At 41.0% G+C, this 22,988-nt stretch overlaps 1 protein-coding gene across 1 annotated transcript in view; it reads right to left on the bottom strand.

Moving 5' to 3' along the window:
- Nucleotides 1–22,988, bottom strand: part of LOC119773127 (sarcoplasmic/endoplasmic reticulum calcium ATPase 3-like) — a 47,519-nt gene that overhangs the window by 8,596 nt on the left and 15,935 nt on the right. The window contains exons 5-10 of the mRNA XM_038269954.1: nucleotides 14,059–14,147; nucleotides 13,386–13,488; nucleotides 8,708–8,839; nucleotides 5,325–5,441; nucleotides 4,892–5,110; nucleotides 1,074–1,409 (exon numbers count right to left, since the gene is read on the bottom strand). Coding sequence (XP_038125882.1) covers nucleotides 1,074–1,409; nucleotides 4,892–5,110; nucleotides 5,325–5,441; nucleotides 8,708–8,839; nucleotides 13,386–13,488; nucleotides 14,059–14,147 — 996 coding nt within the window. The remainder of the gene's footprint in view (nucleotides 1–1,073; nucleotides 1,410–4,891; nucleotides 5,111–5,324; nucleotides 5,442–8,707; nucleotides 8,840–13,385; nucleotides 13,489–14,058; nucleotides 14,148–22,988) is intronic.

Here is a 22,988-nt window from a genome sequence, read left to right as displayed (position 1 = left end):
TCTACCCCTTCTATTAATTCGGCTAGCTAATCTGAATCGTTTAATTCCATTTCGAGAGCGAGATCATCTGTGGTAGCAGCACTAGACATCTTCCAGGCATGTGAGTAAAACTAGCAGCAGTTCAGCGGACAGGATGAATGAACGGTAGTCGGTGCGCGTGGGTGACATCATACACACTCCGCTTTGTTTTTAGGCACCCTAGATGGCCACTCACATCAAGTCTGGTTTTGCTGGAGGTTTCTTCCTGTTAAAAGGGAGTTTTTCCTCTCCACTGTCACTGCAATCATGCGTGGCGTAAGGGATTGCCTTCTAGTCAATGAATGGGTGCTGGTTTTCCTTAGATGAAAAAACTTTTAATCAATTTGACTGTATGATCGTCTCTGTACAGTACCTTGAGATTGTGTTCAGCAAGATACAAATCAAAAACTTCCTAATTTAATCCAAAATTATTGTTGAAAAACTATTTGTGCATAGTTAGATAAAGCTAAGCGCTTTTTTCTTGGAAATATCCAGGCCAGCAAAGCAGATCAAAAAGCTATGATTGTATATTCAGCACATCTGCTGTAAAAAATGCTAAAATATAATCTAGATCAGTGGTTGCATCCTCCAAGATCATCCTTTCCTTCAATAGAAACATGGCAGGAGGCCAAACATGTGAGATTGGTAGAAAAAGTCAAAGCAAAGGTGCAGCTTGTACAGCTGTAGGCGATTCAGAGAAGCAAATTGGAGCAGTTAAATTCACTGATTTGTATTTCTATTAAGAACAAATAACAATAAAAAGATGGGAAAATTTTAATACAAGTGTTTCAATTTGTTCTGTGCCATTTTTTAAGAGCAAAACTTGAGCAAAACTAAATATTTAAGTTTTGTTGTTTGTTATGTAATTCTATTCAAGAACTTGAAGTAGCGTTCCAAATGTTCCATTTTATTTATCTCTAAAGTTTTGAATTCATAGTTGCGATACAGGAATGCTTATGATTCATAATTCCTTTATAGAACAGCTTCGTAGAAAATAGAGAGTAAGTCTGTGGAAAGTGAGAGTGGAGATCTACTCTACTGATCTGACGTCTCACCATCGCTGTGATCTCATCAAATGACTGCAGGTATCCGACTATTTTGGACTTGTGTGCCGGCTCCACGCGGGCGAAGCAGCGGGCGCGTTTGACAGCCTCCCTCTGCTCATCTGGTGAGAGGTCGTCGAACTCGCGGCCCGTGTAGGCCTTCCCCGTCACGTCCTCGTCCTCTCCGAAGATGCCAATGCGCCTGCAGATCGCCACAGCCGTGCCTTTGTTGTCCCCGGTGATCATGATGACCCGGATGCCAGCCTCGTTGCACAGCTTCACTGAGCCGATCACCTCCTTCCTGGGCGGGTCCAGCATGCCCACGCAGCCGACGAATGTCAGGCCCATCTTAAAGGAGGGGAAAGAAGAGGTTGGAGGGGGGCTTCGCAATATGGTAAATGAACAGAAAAAGTAATGGAGCCTAGATAAAAAGAAAAAAAAAAGGATGGATGCAGAGAAATAGGTAAAAGATAAACTGAAAATGATAAAAATCATCAGACATAGAACCAAACAGCTGGACTAAATTACTTACAGGTAGCTGACCTGCAGCAGCTTTGCTCAAAGGCAGCTGACCTGCAGCAGCTTTGCTCAAAGGTAGCTGACCTGCAGCAGCTTTGCTCAAAGGTAGCTGACCTGCAGCAGCTTTGCTCAAAGGTAGCTGACCTGCAACAGCTTTGCTCAAATGTAGCTGACCTGCAGCAGCTTTGCTCAAAGGCAGCTGACCTGCAGCAGCTTTGCTCAAAGGCAGCTGACCTGCAGCAGCTTTGCTCAAAGGCAGCTGACCTGCAGCAGCTTTGCTCAAAGGTGGCTGATCTGTGACCTGCAGCAGCTTTGCTCAAAGGTAGCTGACCAGCAGCAGCTTTGCTCAAAGGTAGCTGACCTGCAGCAGCTTTGCTCAAAGGCAGCTGACCTGCAGCAGCTTTGCTCAAAGGCAGCTGACCTGCAGCAGCTTTGCTCAAAGGCAGCTGACCTGCAGCAGCTTTGCTCAAAGGCAGCTGACCTGCAGCAGCTTTGCTCAAAGGTAGCTGACCTGCAGCAGCTTTGCTCAAAGGTAGCTGACCTGCAGCAGCTTTGCTCAAAGGTAGCTGACCTGCAGCAGCTTTGCTCAAAGGCAGCTGACCTGCAGCAGCTTTGCTCAAAGGTAGCTGACCTGCAGCAGCTTTGCTCAAAAGTAGCTGACCTGCAGCAGCTTTGCTCAAAGGCAGCTGACCTGCAGCACCTTTGCTCAAAGGTAGCTGACCTGCAGCAGCTTTGGTCAAAGGTAGCTGACCTGCAGCAGCTTTGCTCAAAGGTAGCTGACCTGCAACAGCTTTGGTCAAAGGTAGCTGACCTGCAGCAGCTTTGCTCAAAGGTAGCAGACCTGCAGCAGCTTTGCTCAAAGGTAGCTGACCTGCAGCAGCTTTGCTCAAAGGTAGCTGACCTGCAGCAGCTTTGCTCAAAGGTAGCTGACCTGCATCAGCTTTGCTCAAAGGCAGCTGACCTGCAGCAGCTTTGCTCAAAGGCAGCTGACCTGCAGCAGCTTTGCTCAAAGGCAGCTGACCTGCAGCAGCTTTGCTCAAAGGCAGCTGACCTGCAGCAGCTTTGCTCAAAGGCAGCTGACCTGCAGCAGCTTTGCTCAAAGGCAGCTGACCTGCAGCAGCTTTGCTCAAAGGCAGCTGACCTGCAGCAGCTTTGCTCAAAGGTAGCTGACCTGCAGCAGCTTTGCTCAAAGGTAGCTGACCTGCAGCAGCTTTGCTCAAAGGTAGCTGACCTGCAGCAGCTTTGCTCAAAGGCAGCTGACCTGCAGCAGCTTTGCTCAAAGGCAGCTGACCTGCAGCAGCTTTGCTCAAAGGCAGCTGACCTGCAGCAGCTTTGCTCAAAGGCAGCTGACCTGCAGCAGCTTTGCTCAAAGGTAGCTGACCTGCAGCAGCTTTGCTCAAAGGTAGCTGACCTTCAGCAGCTTTGCTCAAAGGCAGCTGACCTGCAGCAGCTTTGCTCAAAGGTAGCTGACCTGCAGCAGCTTTGTTCAAAGGCAGCTGACCTGCAGCAGCTTTGCTCAAAGGCAGCTGACCTGCAGCAGCTTTGCTCAAAGGTAGCTGACCTGCAGCAGCTTTGCTCAAAGGTAGCTGACCTGCAGCAGCTTTGCTCAAAGGTAGCTGACCTGCAGCAGCTTTGCTCAAAGGTAGCTGACCTGCAGCAGCTTTGCTCAAAGGTAGCTGACCTGCAGCAGCTTTGCTCAAAGGTAGCTGACCTGCAGCAGCTTTGCTCATAGCATGCTAATAGACCTTTTGCTTACAGCCTGTGTGGAATCAAATATAAGGACTATGATTAGATAAGTGAGATAATGGGGTTTCCGCTACATCTGATGGTGGTGTGAAGCTGCCATGCCTTAGAAAGACAAAAAAATGGTTTCAACAATATGATCCAGCAAAGTATATATTTGTGCACTAATTCTAATTACAATTTAAATTAATTTAAATATCATGAAATGTCCATATTTCTCTGACATGAAAGCAGTATTCGTTCAACCTACAGCTTGAGCTGCCCTAAGCCTCTCCCTGCTTCCCTAAGCGCTGTCTCAAAGGCACAGGCAGCTCCCTGAGCCTGGAGCCCCAAATGCAGTGACAGATAAAAAAGCAGAGAGGAGACCTGCTGCGTTTGCCTACAGCTGATGTAGGACAGCTACCAATGATTCAGCCCTGGACTACAAAGCAGGATGTAAAGATAATGTGAACAGAGTTTTGATATCATCTCGAAATCTAGGGCCGTCATTTCCGAGATGCTGAAAAGGCCGACAAAATTAAAGAATGAATCAGATAAAATGGAATCTAGTAGAAAATGTAGAATCAAACAGGATTTGTCGATGTTGGTGTGATGTAATAGTCTGGGAGCTACTTATGCACTGCTCCTGTATCTCCTGTATCTGCTGTCAACCTGCTTAAAAAAAACAGCCAAATATGGCTTTGAAAAGCTGGAAGAATTCAAACTAAGCATGATCCCACTCAATAAGCAAGTTTGGACAAAGTGTTAGTTTGCAGGTTTATGTGTCTTTTAAGGTTGCAACTAATGATTATTTTGCAAATCAATTAATCTGTCTATTATGTCGAATGGTCGGTTAATAATCGGATAGTTAAAGGTTCCTAACAGAGCTTGTTTTACTAAATTAAACCAGCTGAAACTAGAACTTTTCTACTTGGAGTTGTGGATAGACCATATTGACAGACGAAAACAATTGTTTTATCTTAAATGCAAAATGTTTGCATATTATTTTACAATTATAATTACTGTTATAGGTGGGCCGCTCTTTGAGCTTAGGACATGTTTTAGAGTCTCTATATGATAAGCGATTAATTAATTACTAAACTAGTTGATGATTATTTCAATAATGAATAAGCACAATTACTTGTTTCAGTCCTAATTTCTTTAGGAGAGTAAAGAATGTCTCCTATACTCAACTCTAAAGAAGTTTTACAAATTATTATATATAAAGAATAAGAAAATGATTAATAAATACTTCATGTTGTCACTTTTTAATAACAGGGTTAATAAATATAGTTACGATAAAAAAGTGGAATTTGGGGAAAAACTAAACGGATTTGTTTGAGCTCTAGAAAACTGATAACCAAACAGCTTAAATCACTTTGCAATGCGTGAACCTCTGATTATTGCCATTTTTGGTCAAAAAAGTAACTTTACGTTTCTTCATAAAGTTAAAATATATTTAATTTGACGACATACTAAGGACAGTTAATGAATTATTACAGTTCAGATTTAGATACTCATGTCCCCCCCACCACAGACCCACACACCCCTGGTTAAAACTAAATCCACCTCTAAGCATCTCCATGTACCTCATATTGGACAAACTTGCTGGAGTTCTCCAGGTCCATGTTCTCTTTGCGTGGCGGGTTGTCGTGGGTTGCCAGAGCGAGGCAGCGAAGGGTGTCCTTGCCTGTCCCCCATTCCCTTATCTTACACATCAGCTGCTCACGCAAGGCTGGTGTCATAGCAACCTTTGCAGTTCCCACACGCAGGTGGTCGCATCTCTCCATCACGCTTTCAGGCGCGCCCTGTGAAGAGGGAACGTGTGTAGTCGACAGACGGACAAACAAAACATGAGGAAATGGCAGCGACGCAAAAACGTTCTGATGTTTTGCTTCTTTTCTTTAATGATGCTTTAATTTAGGCCTCAATCAATCAACTCCAGATGGTGAGAAATCACACAAAAAAAGTTCCAAATGTTCTGAAGAACCAAACACAGTCTTAGAACGTGCCTCACCGTACCTTCACAAACATCTTGCTCTGGCCACCTGCTTTGACGGGATTGCAATAGACGGACATGGACTTGCGGTCGCGGGAAAACTCCAGAGTGAACTCCTTCTTCATCAGCTGCCTGATCACCTAAAACAGAGGATGGAGAGACAGGAAACAACAAAGAAGTGAAAAAGTGACAGAGAGGTTAAGCTAAGCAGCTGTGAGGAACAGTCAGGTATGGCTGCTGCTGTGGAAACAATGTTAGGTAATGTGGATCTTCAGATGGGGGCAGTAAAGCTGAATGCTAACCAAACCGCAGACAATATGGCTGAAGATCCTTTTCCTCATGCAAAGTTCTTTGTTAACTGCTACATCACAATGGATTTGATCTGATTTTTATATGATGACAAACAAAGAGCATCATTGTGGAGAAGAACAAAATCCCCCCAAATATCGAGATATTTCATTATCAGAAATTATTCAACATACGGCCGAATGGATCTGAAATGCAAATATGCACTTTTAAATAACTCTTTTATATGTTACTTCAAGGCTGGACTATTGTAATTCTTTACTATCAGGAAGTCCACAAACTGTAGTTAAAAGCCTTCAGCTGATCCAAAAAGCTGCCAGAGTTCTGATGAAAATTAAAAAGAGAGATCATATCTCTCCTATCCTGGCTTCTCTTCATTGGCTTTCTGTTAAATCCAGAATAGAATTTAAAATCCTCCTTCTCACATATAAAGCCTTAAATGGCCAAGCTCCATCTGATATCGGAGATCTGATTGTTCCTTATGTTCCTAACAGAGCACTTCGCTCTCAATCTGCAGGTTTACTAGTGGTTCCTAGAATTTCTAAAAATAGAATGTTAGGCAGATCTCCCCTGTGGAACCAACTACCATTTTTAGTCCGTGAGGCAGACACCCTGTCTACTTTTAAGACTAGGCTCGAAACTTTTCTTTTTGATAAAGCTTATAGTTAGAGTGGCTCAGGTTATCCTGAGCTCTCTCTATAGTTATGCTGCTATAGGCTTAAACTTCCTGTTTGTATGTGACTCCATCCTGGAGAGAAATATCAGCTGTGCTGATGTCATCAACATCTTTTCTTTGTAGATGTTTGAGATTGGCCTGTTTTTCCAGTGTAGTCCTGTTTCTCTGACTGTGACTGGCTGGATGTGCTCTCTCCATCCTCTGACATGGGAGCTGGCTCAGAGCTCGTCTGCCTGACTGCGTCTTTCCTGGACGGGGCCACCCGTGGAGCTGGTTTACAGTTGCCTTCTGTTTCTCCACTTTCTTTCTTCTGTTCATCATTCAACCAAAGCTTGAAAAGAATAGCTGAATTTACATGCGTTATAAGAGTGTGCAGCACAAGACAGCTTTACCAAATATTGGCTCAGGATGGCAATTTAAACTCACATGTTTCTGATTCTTTTGGAAATCAAAGGAATCCTGATCCTAACATTAAATCTCTAATAAAATGCATCAAATTTTGTTGCTCTGATGTGAAAAGAACCATAAACTGATATAAACACATAACTAAGAACCCTTGACTTCACCCTCTATTAAATGTAATGCCTTTCTCTACCAGTAGGGGTCCTCCAGGTTCTAACCAGTTGTATTAAGCTGTTTAACAGTCAGCTAAATGTCCAGCTAGATAACTGCAGGTGATGGACCTGAGCTGGATCCTGTATCCCTCCCTCTATGACATCAGAAAAGGGGGAATTTATCTAAACTAATTTCCTGGTTCTGCACAAAGAGCTAATTTATGAAGCAATGCTGATATTAATCCATTTAGGCAAAAAGCATCTGCAGCGGGTCTCGATTGAAAAACACGTTTTCCTGATGCTTCATCCTGCTTTAAAAAGCAGACTCATTAAAAAGCTGAAGTTGTTCCTCGATCTCTGGGGGCCCCGGCGGTGACATCATCTGGGCTTTTAACGACACATGAGCAAAGCTGCTCCAAACGCCGCTGCAGCACCAACACAGCTCATCACCCCGTAAGTCATCCACTCAGCAGGACTCTTATGACTGTTATTAAAGATCTGCTTGTTTAACTTTGCAGCATCGCGTCCAAACTCAAACAACCGCAACATAAAAGCAGCTGGGCGATATTATTATTATTCTGGTATTATTCTAAGATACGAGCAAACGATTGGCAGCTGACACCCTGAAGTCAAACATAAGCCGCGTGACAGCTTCAAGCTTTGAGTCCAAGAGATAAAAACCTAAGTTGCTCTTATTTCCCAGGGTTAAACCAGGCCTAAATGTGAAGCTTAATTTAATACAAATATGCGGAAGCGACACAGAGAGACGTCATGTCCCCTGTATGGGTAGAGCCCAGCATAATAAGCAGAGTAATTACCACAAAATGCTTACGCAGAGAAAAGCTTTGTAGCCGTTTGCTAAAACTGCTCTAAATAGAAGGAAACATTTCCTCAGGTGTGTTTGGCATTAATTTAAACAGGTACAGTAAATAAGAGGATCAGCCAATGGAATGAGCATTTTGGCCCTTAAAATAAGATAATTACATGTTATACTACTAACCTGCTCAATTCAAGGGAAAATTAAATTATTTTAAGAAAGATGGACTTTATGATTAGAAATAAACATTGAGGACTGCAACAGAGAAAGAGGAAAAATGTTTATTAAATAAATGTTTATAAAATCTATTTTGGGAGAAAATGTCTTCAGTCTGATTGCAAAAAACAAAAACAGTATTTCAGGGTAATAATATATAGTTTTTTTTCAAGAGAGCTTATTTCTGTCGAAATCTTTTATTCATTAAATGACAAATATTTTCTCTCTAGACTCTTTCTTTAGTCTCAAATAACATCAGTTTTTGGTATCAGTGACAAACATTTGTTTTCTCCATTATATTTATTTTACTTTCAAATCACTTTATTTTCTTGAATTGAATAGAAATACAAAAATAACTCCATATGCCAGCCTGCGGTTCGGTGGGGGACTGCTTGTTCTATTACTAATTGTTAGAGAATCTTTTAGACAGACAGACAGACAGACAGACAGACAAACTCACTCTCCTAAGAAGAGAACCTCATTGGTGGAGGTAGTGAAATTGTAAAAGGTCTGTAAAATTATCTTGATTTCTGTAGTGTGTCTTTTTGAAATAAATAAATTTGAAAAACGAATATGAACAATACACTTAGAAAAAAAAATGAAATAAAATCATAGCTTCATTTAGAAAAACTGTTTTGGTTTCAACAATAATAGAACAACATTTACTTCACACTGTTGCTATTGAAAATATTTCCAGACAATCAAAATACTTGGAAAGAAGTACTTGTTTTCAGCCAGTTGACCAGCAGTGCACAGAAACAGGTAGACTCACAGGCCTTCCTGACCTGAGGCACAGAGAAGACCCAGAAGATGCCGCAGCTTCTTCCATGAGCTTACCGAGTTGCAGGCGCCGGCCCGTTCCACCTTGCTGAGATCCGACAGGTCGGTCTTAAACACGTTCATCTTCTCCACCAGGGTGGTGAGAGCCGTCTCTGTTGCCTCTCCCACCTTCTCATATACCCCTTTGCTCTGCAAGAGAACAGATTCACATTAGAACATCCAACACAGCGTTTCACAACTAACCCAAAAAACAGTCACATGCTGTGCTCAGAGTCAACAAGGTAAAATGCTCTCCACTAAAAAGCAAACATGCATCGGAGCAATCTGCCTTCAAAGTTTGTAAAGAGTGACTCAGGTTACCCTGAGCTATCTCTATAGTTATGCTGCTATAGCCATAGATATCTGGAGGACATAGGGACCCCTTTTTTTTATCATTCTATCTCTATTCTCCCACTCTGCAGAATGTTAGTTCAATCTCTAACGTTCTGCTCTCTCTTCTTTTTCTCATAGTAGCTTCATCTGGTCTGTTCCTGTTTGGCTGTGACTCCATCCTGGAGAGAAATATCAGCTGTGCTGCTGCCATCACCACATTTGTTTATAGATGTTGGAGATTGGCCTGTTTTTCAGTGTAGTCCTGTTTCTCTGTAGAGCTGGTTTGTGAATCTGCACTATATAAATAAACTGAACTGAATTGAAAGTTTGAGTGGTTGGGTCAATGGTAAACGGGACCCATCATTAGTTTGTGCGAGCGCCCATATATGGCAATAAAAAGCCTCGTTTCCTTCCAGCATTCCCCATCCTCCCACCATCTTGTGACTCCTTCCTCACAAACTTTTTTTGTTCCAGAAATGAGCCAAACTGGTGGCAAAGAGGCTATTTGTGAAAAGTGAAATCTTAAGGGGATAGATAGAAGAGGAGAATGGCTTTGTCCCTGGCCTCTTTACTCAGCACGGTTACCATGATAACGTGGCGTCGACAAAGAGGTGAGAAAAAACAAATCCAAGCCAGAGAGAAGATGATACACAAGTAAAATTAGCTCCCATCAGCGAGTGGCCGGTTTCATAGGCTTAGTCTGTTGATGCTGTAAAAGTATTTCTCTAAAAGAAATCCCTTCACAGCAGAATCTACAGAGTGACAATTCAGACCCGTTAAACCCATTTACACCTCATCTCTCCAGAACTAAAATTGCCTGAGTCCTCTCGTTCATGCTGTAGACTAATGGTCCCCAAATCAGGTTTTTTTGCTCTGAAGGGACTCAGGTGAGATTCTCTCTGAGTGAACAGGCTAAGTCACATAGCATCAGACGTTTTCCTATCTGATCGGGGCGACATGTCTATGTGCTTTTCAATCCGATGCAGATCGGATCTGAAGAGCCCAGTGACCCGTATCTGAATTAGTATGATGATGACAAAAAACAGTGACAATAGAACAAACATGTAGGACAGTGTGGATGGAGGCGTGAGGAGAGGGATGACAAAATAAGTATTTGGGCACAAACAAGGATTCAAATGAAACTGTAACAGGTCAGCTGACTGCAATGCTGCAGCCCACATTTCCCCTCAGAGATGCTCCAGCCACTGCTGCTCCAGAAGCCTTATTAACAGTTCAGCTTTCCTGCATCATCTGTGTATCATCGGCTACTTCCCCTGCTGAACCGCTTTAAGTCCATCCGTAGACTCTGACTTCTGACACATCTTGTCAGAAGCGCCTGTCAAACCTTGACAATTTAGCCAGCGGGTGCCTGAGATACGAAAAATCTGGCAAAAGGCTAGCATACGTTGGATAAGTTATGGGTACGTTTTATATAAGTTTATGAGCACGCTGAAGTGCGCTGGCAGACGTCCACATAAGAGTACGTTGAGAAACGACGTATGCTAGTGTATGCTCATTCGTGGGGCATAAGTTACAGGTAAGTTATCTGATCGTTGACATACGTTATGCGTAATGGCGTATTGGCAGCGTTTTGGTATGAAAGTGGATTCACAGGAGGAAACTGTCAGTTCTCTGTTGCAGTAACCAGTGGCGAGGTTAATACCACAATCAAAGACATCTTTTTTATGTAGACCGGGCGCCTCTGGGCGCATCGCTGCTCCTGAGGGGAGCAGCTGTAACTGATGCTTTGTAATACCCATAAAAGGATGCACAAGCATGCCCATAAAAGGATGCACAAGCATCCTTTTATGGGCATTACGCTGCTGTGCGTTATGAAGAAGTTAGGCTGTGACATACGCTCTGGATTTTTTATGAATACGTTATGTATTACGCCTAAAATTGAAAAAATATATAGAATGTTCAGCGTTTTAGAAGATTCTGTGACATCAGGCATACGATGTATAAATCGGCAAGGGTGACAAGGCCCTCACATGAGGGGGACAATGGATAAGTTATGGGTACGTTTTATATAAGTTTATGAGCACGCTGAAGTGCGCTGGCAGACGTCCACATAAGAGTACGTTGAGAAACGACGTATGCTAGTGTATGCTCATTCGTGGGGCATAAGTTACAGGTAAGTTATCTGATCGTTGACATACGTTATGCGTAATGGCGTATTGGCAGCGTTTTGGTATGAAAGTGGATTCACAGGAGGAAACTGTCAGTTCTCTGTTGCAGTAACCAGTGGCGAGGTTAATACCACAATCAAAGACATCTTTTTTATGTAGACCGGGCGCCTCTGGGCGCATCGCTGCTCCTGAGGGGAGCAGCTGTAACTGATGCTTTGTAATACCCATAAAAGGATGCACAAGCATGCCCATAAAAGGATGCACAAGCATCCTTTTATGGGCATTACGCTGCTGTGCGTTATGAAGAAGTTAGGCTGTGACATACGCTCTGGATTTTTTATGAATACGTTATGTATTACGCCTAAAATTGAAAAAATATATAGAATGTTCAGCGTTTTAGAAGATTCTGTGACATCAGGCATACGATGTATAAATCGGCAAGGGTGACAAGGCCCTCACATGAGGGGGACAATGTGAGACGGTCATGCGAACAGCCTCACAAAAAAAATAAATCAGGATCGACCAAAAAAAAAATAATAAAAAAAAGGGAATTGAGCTTTAAGGGCTGCAGTGTGTATGTAGCATTGATTTACAGAGCTGACATGAATAAAACAGCTTAACCAGAATAAGGCAAAGTAATGGCGATGGAGGGAATTTGGTTCCATTACTGTTCCAAGCAAAGAACACATTTTTATGAAGTAAAATTAAAAAAAAGGGAAACCAGAAATCTTAAAAGGGTTTTGGGAGTAACTTCGCTGTTTTCTCTGATTTCAGTTTATTTATATATATATTTTTTTCATTATAGATTTTTTATTTTTCAGTTTTATTTATTAAATTTCGTTTTTTTCGGATTAAGTTTTATTATTGGCCACCTTTTTAAATAGATTTTACAGATCACATTTTCCTCACTTCTTTGAGGCTGGCTTTCCTCTGGAAGGAGGAGCAAAGAAGGATTTCTATTGGTTTGTTTCAACGTTAGCAACAAGAATTTCTATTGGTGGAGAGGGTTTTTTTTTTTATTGGAATTGAAGCAAAGGAATGTGATCTATGAAAAACTTGGAAAGGAATAAAACACCATCTGAGGAACTGAAATGATAGAAAATAAAATTTGGAAATATGACACTTTAATTACTATATATAGTATAATATAATATAATATATAACTTTAACACTTTAGTAAAGCATCGGAGAGCGCAGACCTTCACCAAGCAGCACATTTTGCTCCGTGTTTTGACTTCCAACTAAGCTAAAACTCACACATGATCTGGATCATCAACTAATTTTTATCAATTGTTCCTCAGGCTGAGCTGCACCTTTGGTAACAATTTTATTAAAATACATTCATAACTTTTCAAGTTATCCTGAACACAGAACGACAGAAAAACAAAAACACACCAACTCGACTAAAAACAACCTGCTTGAATCAGGTTAAAATAAAGAAAACTGCAAAGTTCCCTCTAAACCTTTCATTTTCTATTAGAAAGTATTTTTTTTTCTTTCCTTTCAGAAATAAATTTTAATTGCTAGCAACAATAATGGAACAAATCTCACTCCATATAGAAGCAGAGATTGAGCTGAAGTTTTAGGAAATCCTCTCTTTTGGTCTAGAGATTAGGACCACTGCTTTGGGGGAAAACATCGTCCTGCTGTTTGAATCCAGAGACGAACGCTCTGCTCATTTTTTGCAAAATGGTTGGTTTCGTCTTATTGGGCACCGTTTGGCATAAATTAATGTTTGCCACGCCCCCAGACATTTTGAAATAGAATGAACTACTTTAAAATCCCCATTAACCTGTTTTTAAGCCTGTACTATCCACCTCTAGTTCAGGCTGCTATGAAGTACTTCACTTTAAAATACTTTCTACTTCCTCACACTCAAATTGTCTAGTTTCCACGACAACCAGCCCTTGAGTCAACCATCGCTCCCACCTGAGCTGTGGCCGCTTGCAGCTCCTGCACAGTTGTTTTCCTCTGTCAGCGTATGCAGAAGCCCTTACACCCCCCCCCCCCATCCCCCCGCTCTGTTCCCCGCTCTTCATTCACTGACGTTCTCTTAAAGCACTAAACACTTAGACTCCGTTATGGGAGTCCTCAGTTTGAAGCATTTGCGGTGAAGATTAAAGGGAGGTAATTTAAAAAAATGTAACTCAAGATTAGATAATTTTTTATGTGTAAAAATGTTATCCTTCCATTTCAAAATTGGAAGCACTTTGCTTTGATTAGCTGTAACTGACCTCATTGTAGTCCAATGAGGAGTCGTTGCACATGGAGCACACAGTGGCCAGCTCCAGCAGGCCGTCGTAGTCCCCACACTGGATGGGTTTGTTTTCTTTATGTCTGGGAGAGGGAAAAAAAAAACACATGGTTATATGAATGGCAGTCGTGAGGGAAACACTTCGCAGCCCCTTCTGGGTGGGCGGGGCTTCCAGTGGGTTAGCATTTCAGTGTGGACTGGAGGCAAACAGAGGCCCTACAGTAGTAAACAGAGCCTCGCCTCTGACAAGCAGCGCTGACTGCATGACGACCGTGGATCCCTTTCCCTGTAGAGACAGCAGCCGTTGCTAGCAGAGCTCCCACACAGAAACCCACACTGAGCTGTTATAAAACCGTCAGGTTCACACGGAGCGGCGCGCTCATTCCACAGCCGAATAAACAACATGCGCATGCAGAAAGTTCCCCCTGTCTGCTGGATGGCCACCTACCTGTACACCTCCACACAAACAACCTGACAAAGCTGACAAAAAGCCCAACAGAGGAGTTTTGTGGGCGGTCAAAACATAGTCCAGCTGAGCCTTGTCTCCTTCTGCAGTGCAGATCATCATTAGCATTTTTTACAGGCAAACATGGTAAAAGGCCTTTAGGTCATTTCTGAAGAGAATTGAAAACATGCATATTTGTGAGACTCACATTTGTCCCTCAGGGGCATATGTAGAACCAGTGATGGAGAACTCGTGCAGAGAGCAGCTTGAACCCTCCACTTTGTCTGCGATGAACATCTGGAAGGAGGAGGAGACGTGAACAGATGAGAGAAGCAATCAGAGCTGATCCGTTCATTGACTGTGATGGCCTCCATCGCCACACAAACATAAAAAAAAAATATAAAATAAAATTGGTCGGAAAAGCAGCAATGAGCTAAACCAGGGGTCCTTGTTTCAAACAGACTGGGGTCAGTTTTTACATGTGATTGGAGGAGAAGTGACAGAGGCACTAACATGGTTGAGATGACTTTGATCTAACCTGCTGAGGGTTTTAGAGCAGATTTCAGCCTTAAAATAATCTCAATCAATCTAAACTTTGGCTTAATCTGAATACAGCAAACTAGTAGGTTGATGTGGGTCAGTGGCTGCTATGACAAGTGCCGTCCCAATAGTGTCATCAGTAAGGAAGAAGGTAGAGAAAGGAGCCAGTACGCTTCCTATCATATTTCATTTAGTTGCCTTTGTGTCTCTGCTTCTGTCTCCTTGAACCCCAGTCGGCCTCGGCAGATGGCCGCTCACACTGAGCCTGGTTCTGCTGGAGGTTTCTTCCTGTTAAAATAGAGTTTGTCCTCTCCACTGTCACTACAAGCATGCTTAGTGTGATTGATGAGTCAATGCAATCAACTGGTTTTCCTTAGACAGAAAACTTCGCATCAATTTGACTGGATGATCTGGTGAACTGTACAATGCCTTGAGATGACTGTGTTGTGAATTGGCGCTATATAAATAAATTTAATTTAGCATAGTGAGTTAATGACTTTTCTATCTATGGAGCTAAAGAATTCCCACAATCCTTTGCATGACATGACGCATCGGCACAGCCCAACATTTAATTTAGCAGATTCTTAAACAGCTTCCCCGCTGCCATCAGACAGCTGAACCCTAAATCTTGTCCCAGACTCTGCATCACACTAACAACACCAAACCAAAACCCTGCATAATTGCACCAGACATACTAGAATGGTCTGAACTTCCATGTCAATACATTTTTTTTGCACCATGTTTTTTCTCCCACACCGTTTTCATTTGATCACTGTAGCACTATAAGAAATGGAAATGTCATGAAAGCTGTACAAAATGAAATTTCATTTTGTATACACTGTGTATAAAAAAGGACAATAAAAGTTGACTAAGTCTAAGTCATAACCAAGGCTAATTTCTTCACCTTCATATGTTTTAGGTTTTATGAATGAAAGCGTCTTTCGTTGCCTACATTTGTGAAACCTGTTTATTTGATATGTTTCTGTCATGTACATTTACACATTTACACTTGTATGAAGGCTACACATGTAGTTATTTTTCTTTAGTTTGAAAATCATTTGTGATTTGGTTCAAAGAAACATTTTCTGATGCCCCTGTAGTTAGACCACCCCCCACTAGGGGTCGACACCCCTACACGAAGACCTCTGAGCTAAAGTTTAAAAAAAAATTCACTATTCCACAAGAATGTAGGGCCGTCTCACAATGTATATGCATAGGGTGAGTGACAAATAGACAAGTCCCCGGATGTTGTTCTTGCTGCTCCCTTTTTACCCAGCATGCATCAGAGCAGACTTGTCCGTCCTTGAGAATGACAGCTATCCCAGCATGCACTGCAGCAGCAGCAGCTCCCAGGGGGCGCACACAAAGCCTAGTATTAAGTTAAAAGTTCTCCTTTCTGTTGCAGTTGTTCTATAAAAGTAAATAAAGATAATTTAAGACGAGAACATTATACATTTAAGCTTCATTTTATGGCCCATTTACTGATCTGGAGCGTAGTTTAAAAAAAAATTGGGAAAATGTTCATTTGATTTGTGTTTATCTGACTGTGTTAATTATTAATCACCCACTTAATGAAAAAAGTAAGAATTTATTATTATCTAGAGACTATTAAAATCAGGGGGAGAAATGCAGCTCCAGACGAGCTGAGCCTGTGGTGACGTCACGTTTACGCTTCTGTTCCAATTGACCCTGCATGCTACCGTCCTCCCACAGTCCATACTTTCCTTTGTTCTTCTCAAGAACACACTTTGCAAGAACACACTTTGCAAGAACACAAGTCTGTACTAGTGTTCTTGTGAATTGGGAAACGGCCTAGGTGTACCACACGATGTCATCATCAAGTCAAACTTCCAAACAAATATATATATCATTTTTTATGGAATCCAAACTTATCTTTTAATAGATTAGTATTGGATAGTACTGTTGAGATGCAGTTATTGGAACGGTAAAAATCTTTCAAGGATCATGCATATAAAAGGATCCACTTTATTTATTTTCATTGCCCTTGATGCAGACTCACAATCTAATATTATTGCAGAACTCTTCAACAGCATTACAGAATAAAATTCCTCCTGATAGGCTTTTTTTTTTAGATCTGAGATTAGTGACTGCATTATGTGTACATCTGTTGCCTCAATCATCCACTTACTGTACGTGATGATGAATTATTCAGTTAGCTTTTTGCAGAAAAGCAGTTAGCTTATCTGCCTCTTAATTCACTTCCTATTTCAGATCAGGTCTCCTGCACACAACTTTAAAAGGGATTCCCTTTGTTTAAAAGATACAGTGTAACGGAAGTGGGCATATGGATGGATGGATGGATGGATGGATGGATGGATGGATGGATGGATGGATGGATGGATGGATGGATGGATGGATGGATGGATGATTTTATAGTGGATTTTGATCCAGTATTATTGCAAACAAAGAACACGCTTTGTGAAAGTGGACATTTTTTTCAATCAAAAACAGGTTGAGAGAAACTGTTTTCTTTTTCAAATGTTTTATTTTACTTAATTTTTTCAAACTTTTATACATTTAAAAAAACTGATTTATTTTTACATTTCTCAGATTTTAGGAATTGTATTATTTAAAGGAAACCGCGGCAGACCAAACCAGATGAAAGTGCGCATGCAGCTCGGCAAAGAACTCATGCTCTTCCTCAACACTGAAGTCCTCAGACATTTTTCTTTCGTTGTTTCTTTCTTTGCACAGGTAAAACAGTACATTTCTTCTTCTACGCTTGCATTATTGGAAGAGCAGACGCTGAATGCGCACTTTCATCTAGTTTGGTCTGCCGCGGTTTCCTTAGACTCGTGAACGCGCTTTTAGGAAATCCTATACACTACTGTTTATGCTCTAAAAACATTCTAAATGACTTTGTTTCGAGTAAATTCTGGATGCTACCCACTCAGGACACTTGGAATACATTGGACAAGCAGTATGGAGGAATATTGACACGTTTTTTGTGGACTTTTATGGACCTTTCTGCCTCGGGCACCATAGACCTCCATTATTTGAATGTCAGCAGACAGCAAGAAGCCTCCCAGATCTCCAGATGCATTTGAGATATCAAAAAAGTACTCCAGAGTGTTGTTCAGCATGGGGGTGAGTAGAAAATGAAGGCTAATCATGTTTTGGGTGTACTATTCCTTTAAAAGGAGTTAATTGGATAATGGATTTTATAGTTTAATGGCTCATGTAATGTTAGCATCATGTATTAAATAAATGAATGAATTTTGCATCTATTTATCCTATGGGACATTCACATGGTACATTTAGGGCCTTAGGGATCACATCGTGATTGAAAAACTTATAGTGACCATCCACTTGGCATCCAGTGCCCCCTCAGGGGTCCCAACCCCCACTTTGGGAACCCCTGCCAAAGATAACTATGAAACATGGCTTTGCAATATCTGCAGTTTAACAAACGTTTTAGAGATGTTTTCTGATATTTTTCAATGAGACCTATTGTTCAGGTGTTCAATTCATGGATGTTTAGGTTATGCATTTGGTATGAAGCAGTCACTCATCCAAACACTGCAAAGAGAACCTTTACTCCTGATGCTACAAGGCACAGTCTGCAATGCCTTCTGCATTATTCTGCTGCACCGTGCTGCAGGAAGCAGAACCACTCAGGCATGACTCGGCCGCCACGTAACAAGTGGAGGGCAGCAGGAAGGAGCTTTGATCTATCATAGCCTCTGGGGATTTCAAACAAACAAGACACGGAGATGTGACCTAGAGGTTTTCTTTTTCCCCCTCCAAAGGTCATGCTGGGACTGACCAGTGAGTAAACCTTTTTCCCCAGTATGCGGATCAATACATGCAAAGCAAAAACAAAAGGGAAGAGCAGTGTCGCGCTTTGGAGGGGGAATTCTAGGAAATCCTGCACATATGGAGACCCCCCCCCCCCCCCCCCCCCCCACACACACACACACACACACACACAGGTGCAGATGGGGACAGGGGGATAAACCTGTTCAATGAGAAGACATCAAAACAGAGGATGTGTATAGAAAACAATGAAAACAGAAAACACAATCTTCAGGAAACAGCTTACTGAGAATTCAAAAAAGCAAAGAGAAAGAGGAAGCTTAGTTCGACTTCGTGAGAAGGTGTGCCCATTTCTCTGCAAGCGCAAAGCTGCTATACGGCGAGCAGAGGCCGGAGCAGAAAGTCAATATTTACAAGCCTCTTTTTCTGGGACTGGGATGCTTCCAGGGCTGTAGTGAGATCATTCCTCTGTGCTCCTCCTGCTTCAGGGAACTCCCTGCTGCTACGCATTCACCCCACAGAAGGGGGGGGGAATGAAAAACGATGAAGATAAGGTTCAATCAATTAATATGCAGGAAACTGATATCTCTGTGTTTTTGTGATGATTGGCCACTAATCATTTGCATTTTAAATATTCTAATTGAGCATTTTTTTCCGCTTGCTTTTTTTCCTCTCCAGACTGGGACAGTTTTTGCTGAAAGCGAGAAGGCTCATGCATTAAAAAACACCAAAAAGATTTCTTCTGCTTGGTATATTTCCCTCTGTGGCGCAGCTGTTTGCAGCTGGTTTGCTGAATTCGATCATTTACTGCATCGTGGCTGTTTTATCTGCAGCTGATATCAGCCCCAGATGTAGGCGGTCGATATTTGCATTTTTGTTTTTGGTCTAACTTTTAATCTCGACCTGGCAGCACTGGATAGCTTTAACTAAACTGGACTGAACTAGACGCATTTAAACTGAATTTAGACTGAAATACATAGATTTATCTAGAGATTAATTAAAAGGACACCAAGAAATTTACTGGTGAATGGAGTACATTTTGTTCCATTATTGTTACAAGCATCAAACTAATGGAAAGTTTTTCAATTTAAATTTGAAAAAAAAGCAAGCTAGGAAATTATCTTTAAATAACAGTTTTAAATTTATAATTTATTTTTCACATATAATTTAGAAAAATGTTTTTACCAATTGTATCCTTTTTTTTTCTTCTGCAGATTTAATATACATGTTATTTATATTTCTTTTTTTCAGAAGGACTTCAAAAGATCGCAAAAGTCTCTGTAAGGGGAGTCGTTAAAGGGAGATGCGATGATGGCTATCATCGAATCCCTAGCCCCTGTACAGGAGAGCAGGAGACAAAAATTCCTTTTAAAGACCCCCCCTTTCAGAGACATAGACAGGTATGGGGCATTGCAGGTAGGGGTGGGTATTGCCAAAGACGTCACGATTCGATTCGAATCACGATTCACAGGCCATGATGCGATTCTATCACGATGCATCACGATACTTGAATTATTGCGATGCATTGCAATATTTTCTCCTCCATGTTTTGTTTTTGAATGACTCGGCGCAGTATCCCGCGGCCGGAAATGCTTGTGACACAAGGCAGCGTGCGTCAACACATACGCAGCAACATCTACTAGACTGGAAGTTGTATTCCACTTGTTTTTGGCTGATGTTCGCCAACCATTCATGCAATTTTGTTTATTCATTTTTTTAAATTAATAATCGATACTTGGCGTCAAGAATCGATGCAGAAGATCACGAAAATTAGAATCACGATGCATCATCATGACGATTATTTTGCACACCACTAATTGCAGGCTAATAAAACAAGCCAAATGACCCCCATTCCAAAGGAGTCAATTCAATTTACATGTTTTCAAAACAAATACAGGTTTTGATGGGCTATTCTATAAAACCTGGAACGCAACCCTATTTATGACATTTTGAATTGAAAAAGCTTCCTGGATGGGAAGCAAAACGTCTTCGAACTTGGAAACAAAGTCCGGTGGATTGTTTTCAAATATTTTTTGAATGACTATGATCTGGATGACTAAGAATCTTCACCAGCAATTAAAGTTTCAGTAAAGTTTTATTGAAATGAATAATCATTAAGGAAAGACAATCCTCAGCTGTTTTCTCCTTAATAGCTCTGATAAAACTATCTAAAAGCCACAAACACTCGCTTGAAATCCTCATATTCCAACTTTTGGTGCCGTTCTCCTCCCTCCGGCCACCAGTTCCTCTGTGACTGAGGTGAGAGATGAGCTGCAGGTGTTAACTGAGACTTGGCTGTGTGCAGGGCGCTTTATGGGAGCCAAGATAAACAGCAGAGCTTACATTTACCCTGCGCTCAGAGCAAAGCCTTTCTGCGAGTACCGCGCACTCCCAGGCAGACAAAGGGAAAGGGTGAGGTTATCGGCTACTTATGAATATTTGTGGATAAGATCTTTCAATGTTTGCAGTCTAATGCGGTCATGTGTGCAGCCTTTAATCAACCGTTCGTGTTACGGACCCGTACAATGTTTGTTCAGGCAATGTGACATTTTGGAGCCTTTAACCGGGGCCTGCCTGGGAGCTGACATTACAGCAGTCTAAGCACTGCAAAACTGGCAGGCGGAGATAAACATTAAAACAATAAGAAGGATTTTCCATCTTAGATGGAAAATGATGACTGCACTTTAAGAAGGAAAAACACAGCAAATACCAACCTGCAACATTTCTGGAGTGTTATTTTTGTATTATTACTTAACAGTGTCATTGTTTGATGCGTTGGTCGCAAACCATTACGGCAATATGGTTGTGATGTTCAAGAACCCCTCAGGGCCACCAGGGCCTGAGTCTCATCACACACTGGAAGAGACCTCACCTAGAACCAAGCAGCTGCTCCAAGACGAAGGTTTTACTGTTAAAGGACTTTTTTTTTTTTTTATCTATTCAGTCAAAATTATAATAGATTTAAATGGAGGGTCAAAGGGAAGGCACGGTATGGAGTTAATTTTGTTCCATTATTGCTGCAGGAAAAGAAGACATTTTGGAAATTTGAAAAAACTAAAAACAGAAAAACAAAAACATTCAAGAAATGAAAATTTATAACAATATTCTAATAAAAAAGTATTATCAGTCAGCTTTTTCAATTTAATAAATGCCAATGACAATTAATATCGTATGCATTTAACATAGGGAAAAAACTAGTGTTGATGTCAAACCAGAGGTTCCTCCGGTTAAATTGTGTCTGGGGGAATTGGTTAAGCTCTCTCATTTGGAAAGAAAACGGTTCTCATTAGCAAATAACTTAAAGCAATTTAATATAACTTGGCAACGCCTTCTGCAATATATTGCCAACTCTACTTAAAGAGAATTTGATTTGATTCTCGATGTGATAAGATGTAAGTCCCAGGGAAAGGGGGGGGGGGGTGAGTGGGTCCTGACAATGTATGTTTATTTATGTCACTTTAGTTTGGATTTTTTTTAATTGTCTTTATGTTTTATGTTCACATCCAAAAGAGGAAAAAATTGTATTTTTGTGGTTTCAATTTTCACTTGATTCCTCGATGTAACTGTTTGACACATTAAAAGTATTTCCAGTACAACTTTGCTGTTTTATTTTTTCCCTCCAGATATTATCAATTTTTTTTTCAAATGTATATTTCAGATTTTATTTTTTCAAAATTTTATTTTCTAAATATTTGTTTTATTTTTAGCAGATTTTATATTTCCACTTTTTTTTGTTTGTTCAGGTGGATTTTTACAGATTACATTTCTTTCCCTTCTGCAGAGGTGCGTTCCTATGGGTCTGCCGTACATTAGCAACATTTTTAGGGGACGAGCGTTTGTGCTGGGCTTAAAATGAAGAGATTGTGATCTGTAAAATGCTATTTCAAAAGAATACAATTGAGGAAAACAAAATCTGAACTTGGGAAAAAACTTTTGTTTTTTGAAAAGATATAATTTAAAAGACAAAAATCTGAGAATTTAGCACAGCTACTGTTTAAACCTTCTAAGATAAAAAATGATTTTATTTTGACTTCTTGATGGAATTATTTTTTTATTTTAATTTTCAAATGCCCAATTATAAAATTTGTTCCTTTCCTGGAACAGTAAATAAGGCAAATTCACTCAATATTTTTGAACATTTAAAAACACCATCAACTGTGGAGTATGGTGATGACAGGACCATACCTCGGGTGAGGTACAGTTGTATGGAGCAATGAGAAAGAGCTCTCCTTTCTTCACTATCAAGCTAAACTGAGCTGAAAAATGACACCAAATGACAGCAGGCAAACATTAAGGCCTAAATCCTAGTGATAACCATTTCATTTATGTCTGAAAACCAAACCCTCGTCAGTCTACAACTTTTCTGATAAGGAGATTAAAGATCATTTAGAGCTCTTAAATTTTGAACTGTCTTTAATAAAAAATAAAAATAAAAAACAATCAAACCCATATTCTGTATATATATGGGGGAGTGGCGCCCTAGTGGTTAGGGCATAGAGCTTGGAATCCAGAGGTTCTGAGTTTGAGCCCCACCCCCACAGAATGCCACTCTGGGTCTCTGAGCAAAGACCCTTAACCCGACACTGCTCCCCAGGCGCCCCACGATGGCAGCCCACTTCTCCCCAAGGGGATGATTTAAATGCTGATGTAAATTTCTCCAATGTGAGATCAATTAAGTTTATTTATCATTATTATTTATGTCAAATATACCCACAAGCCATACCCAACAAACATCAGGGAATGTCCCACTTATTGCACATTTAAAAAGCACCTTAAATGGTTTCTTAAAAGTTCCCAGTAATGCACTCACTAATTTTATTG

The sequence above is a fragment of the Cyprinodon tularosa genome, unplaced genomic scaffold (assembly GCF_016077235.1).
Source record: "Cyprinodon tularosa strain WSP-4 unplaced genomic scaffold, ASM1607723v1 ctg745, whole genome shotgun sequence".
Taxonomy (NCBI): domain Eukaryota; kingdom Metazoa; phylum Chordata; class Actinopteri; order Cyprinodontiformes; family Cyprinodontidae; genus Cyprinodon; species Cyprinodon tularosa.
The sequence above is the reverse complement of the archived record's forward strand: the minus strand, read 5'-3'. Positions and strand labels throughout refer to the sequence as shown.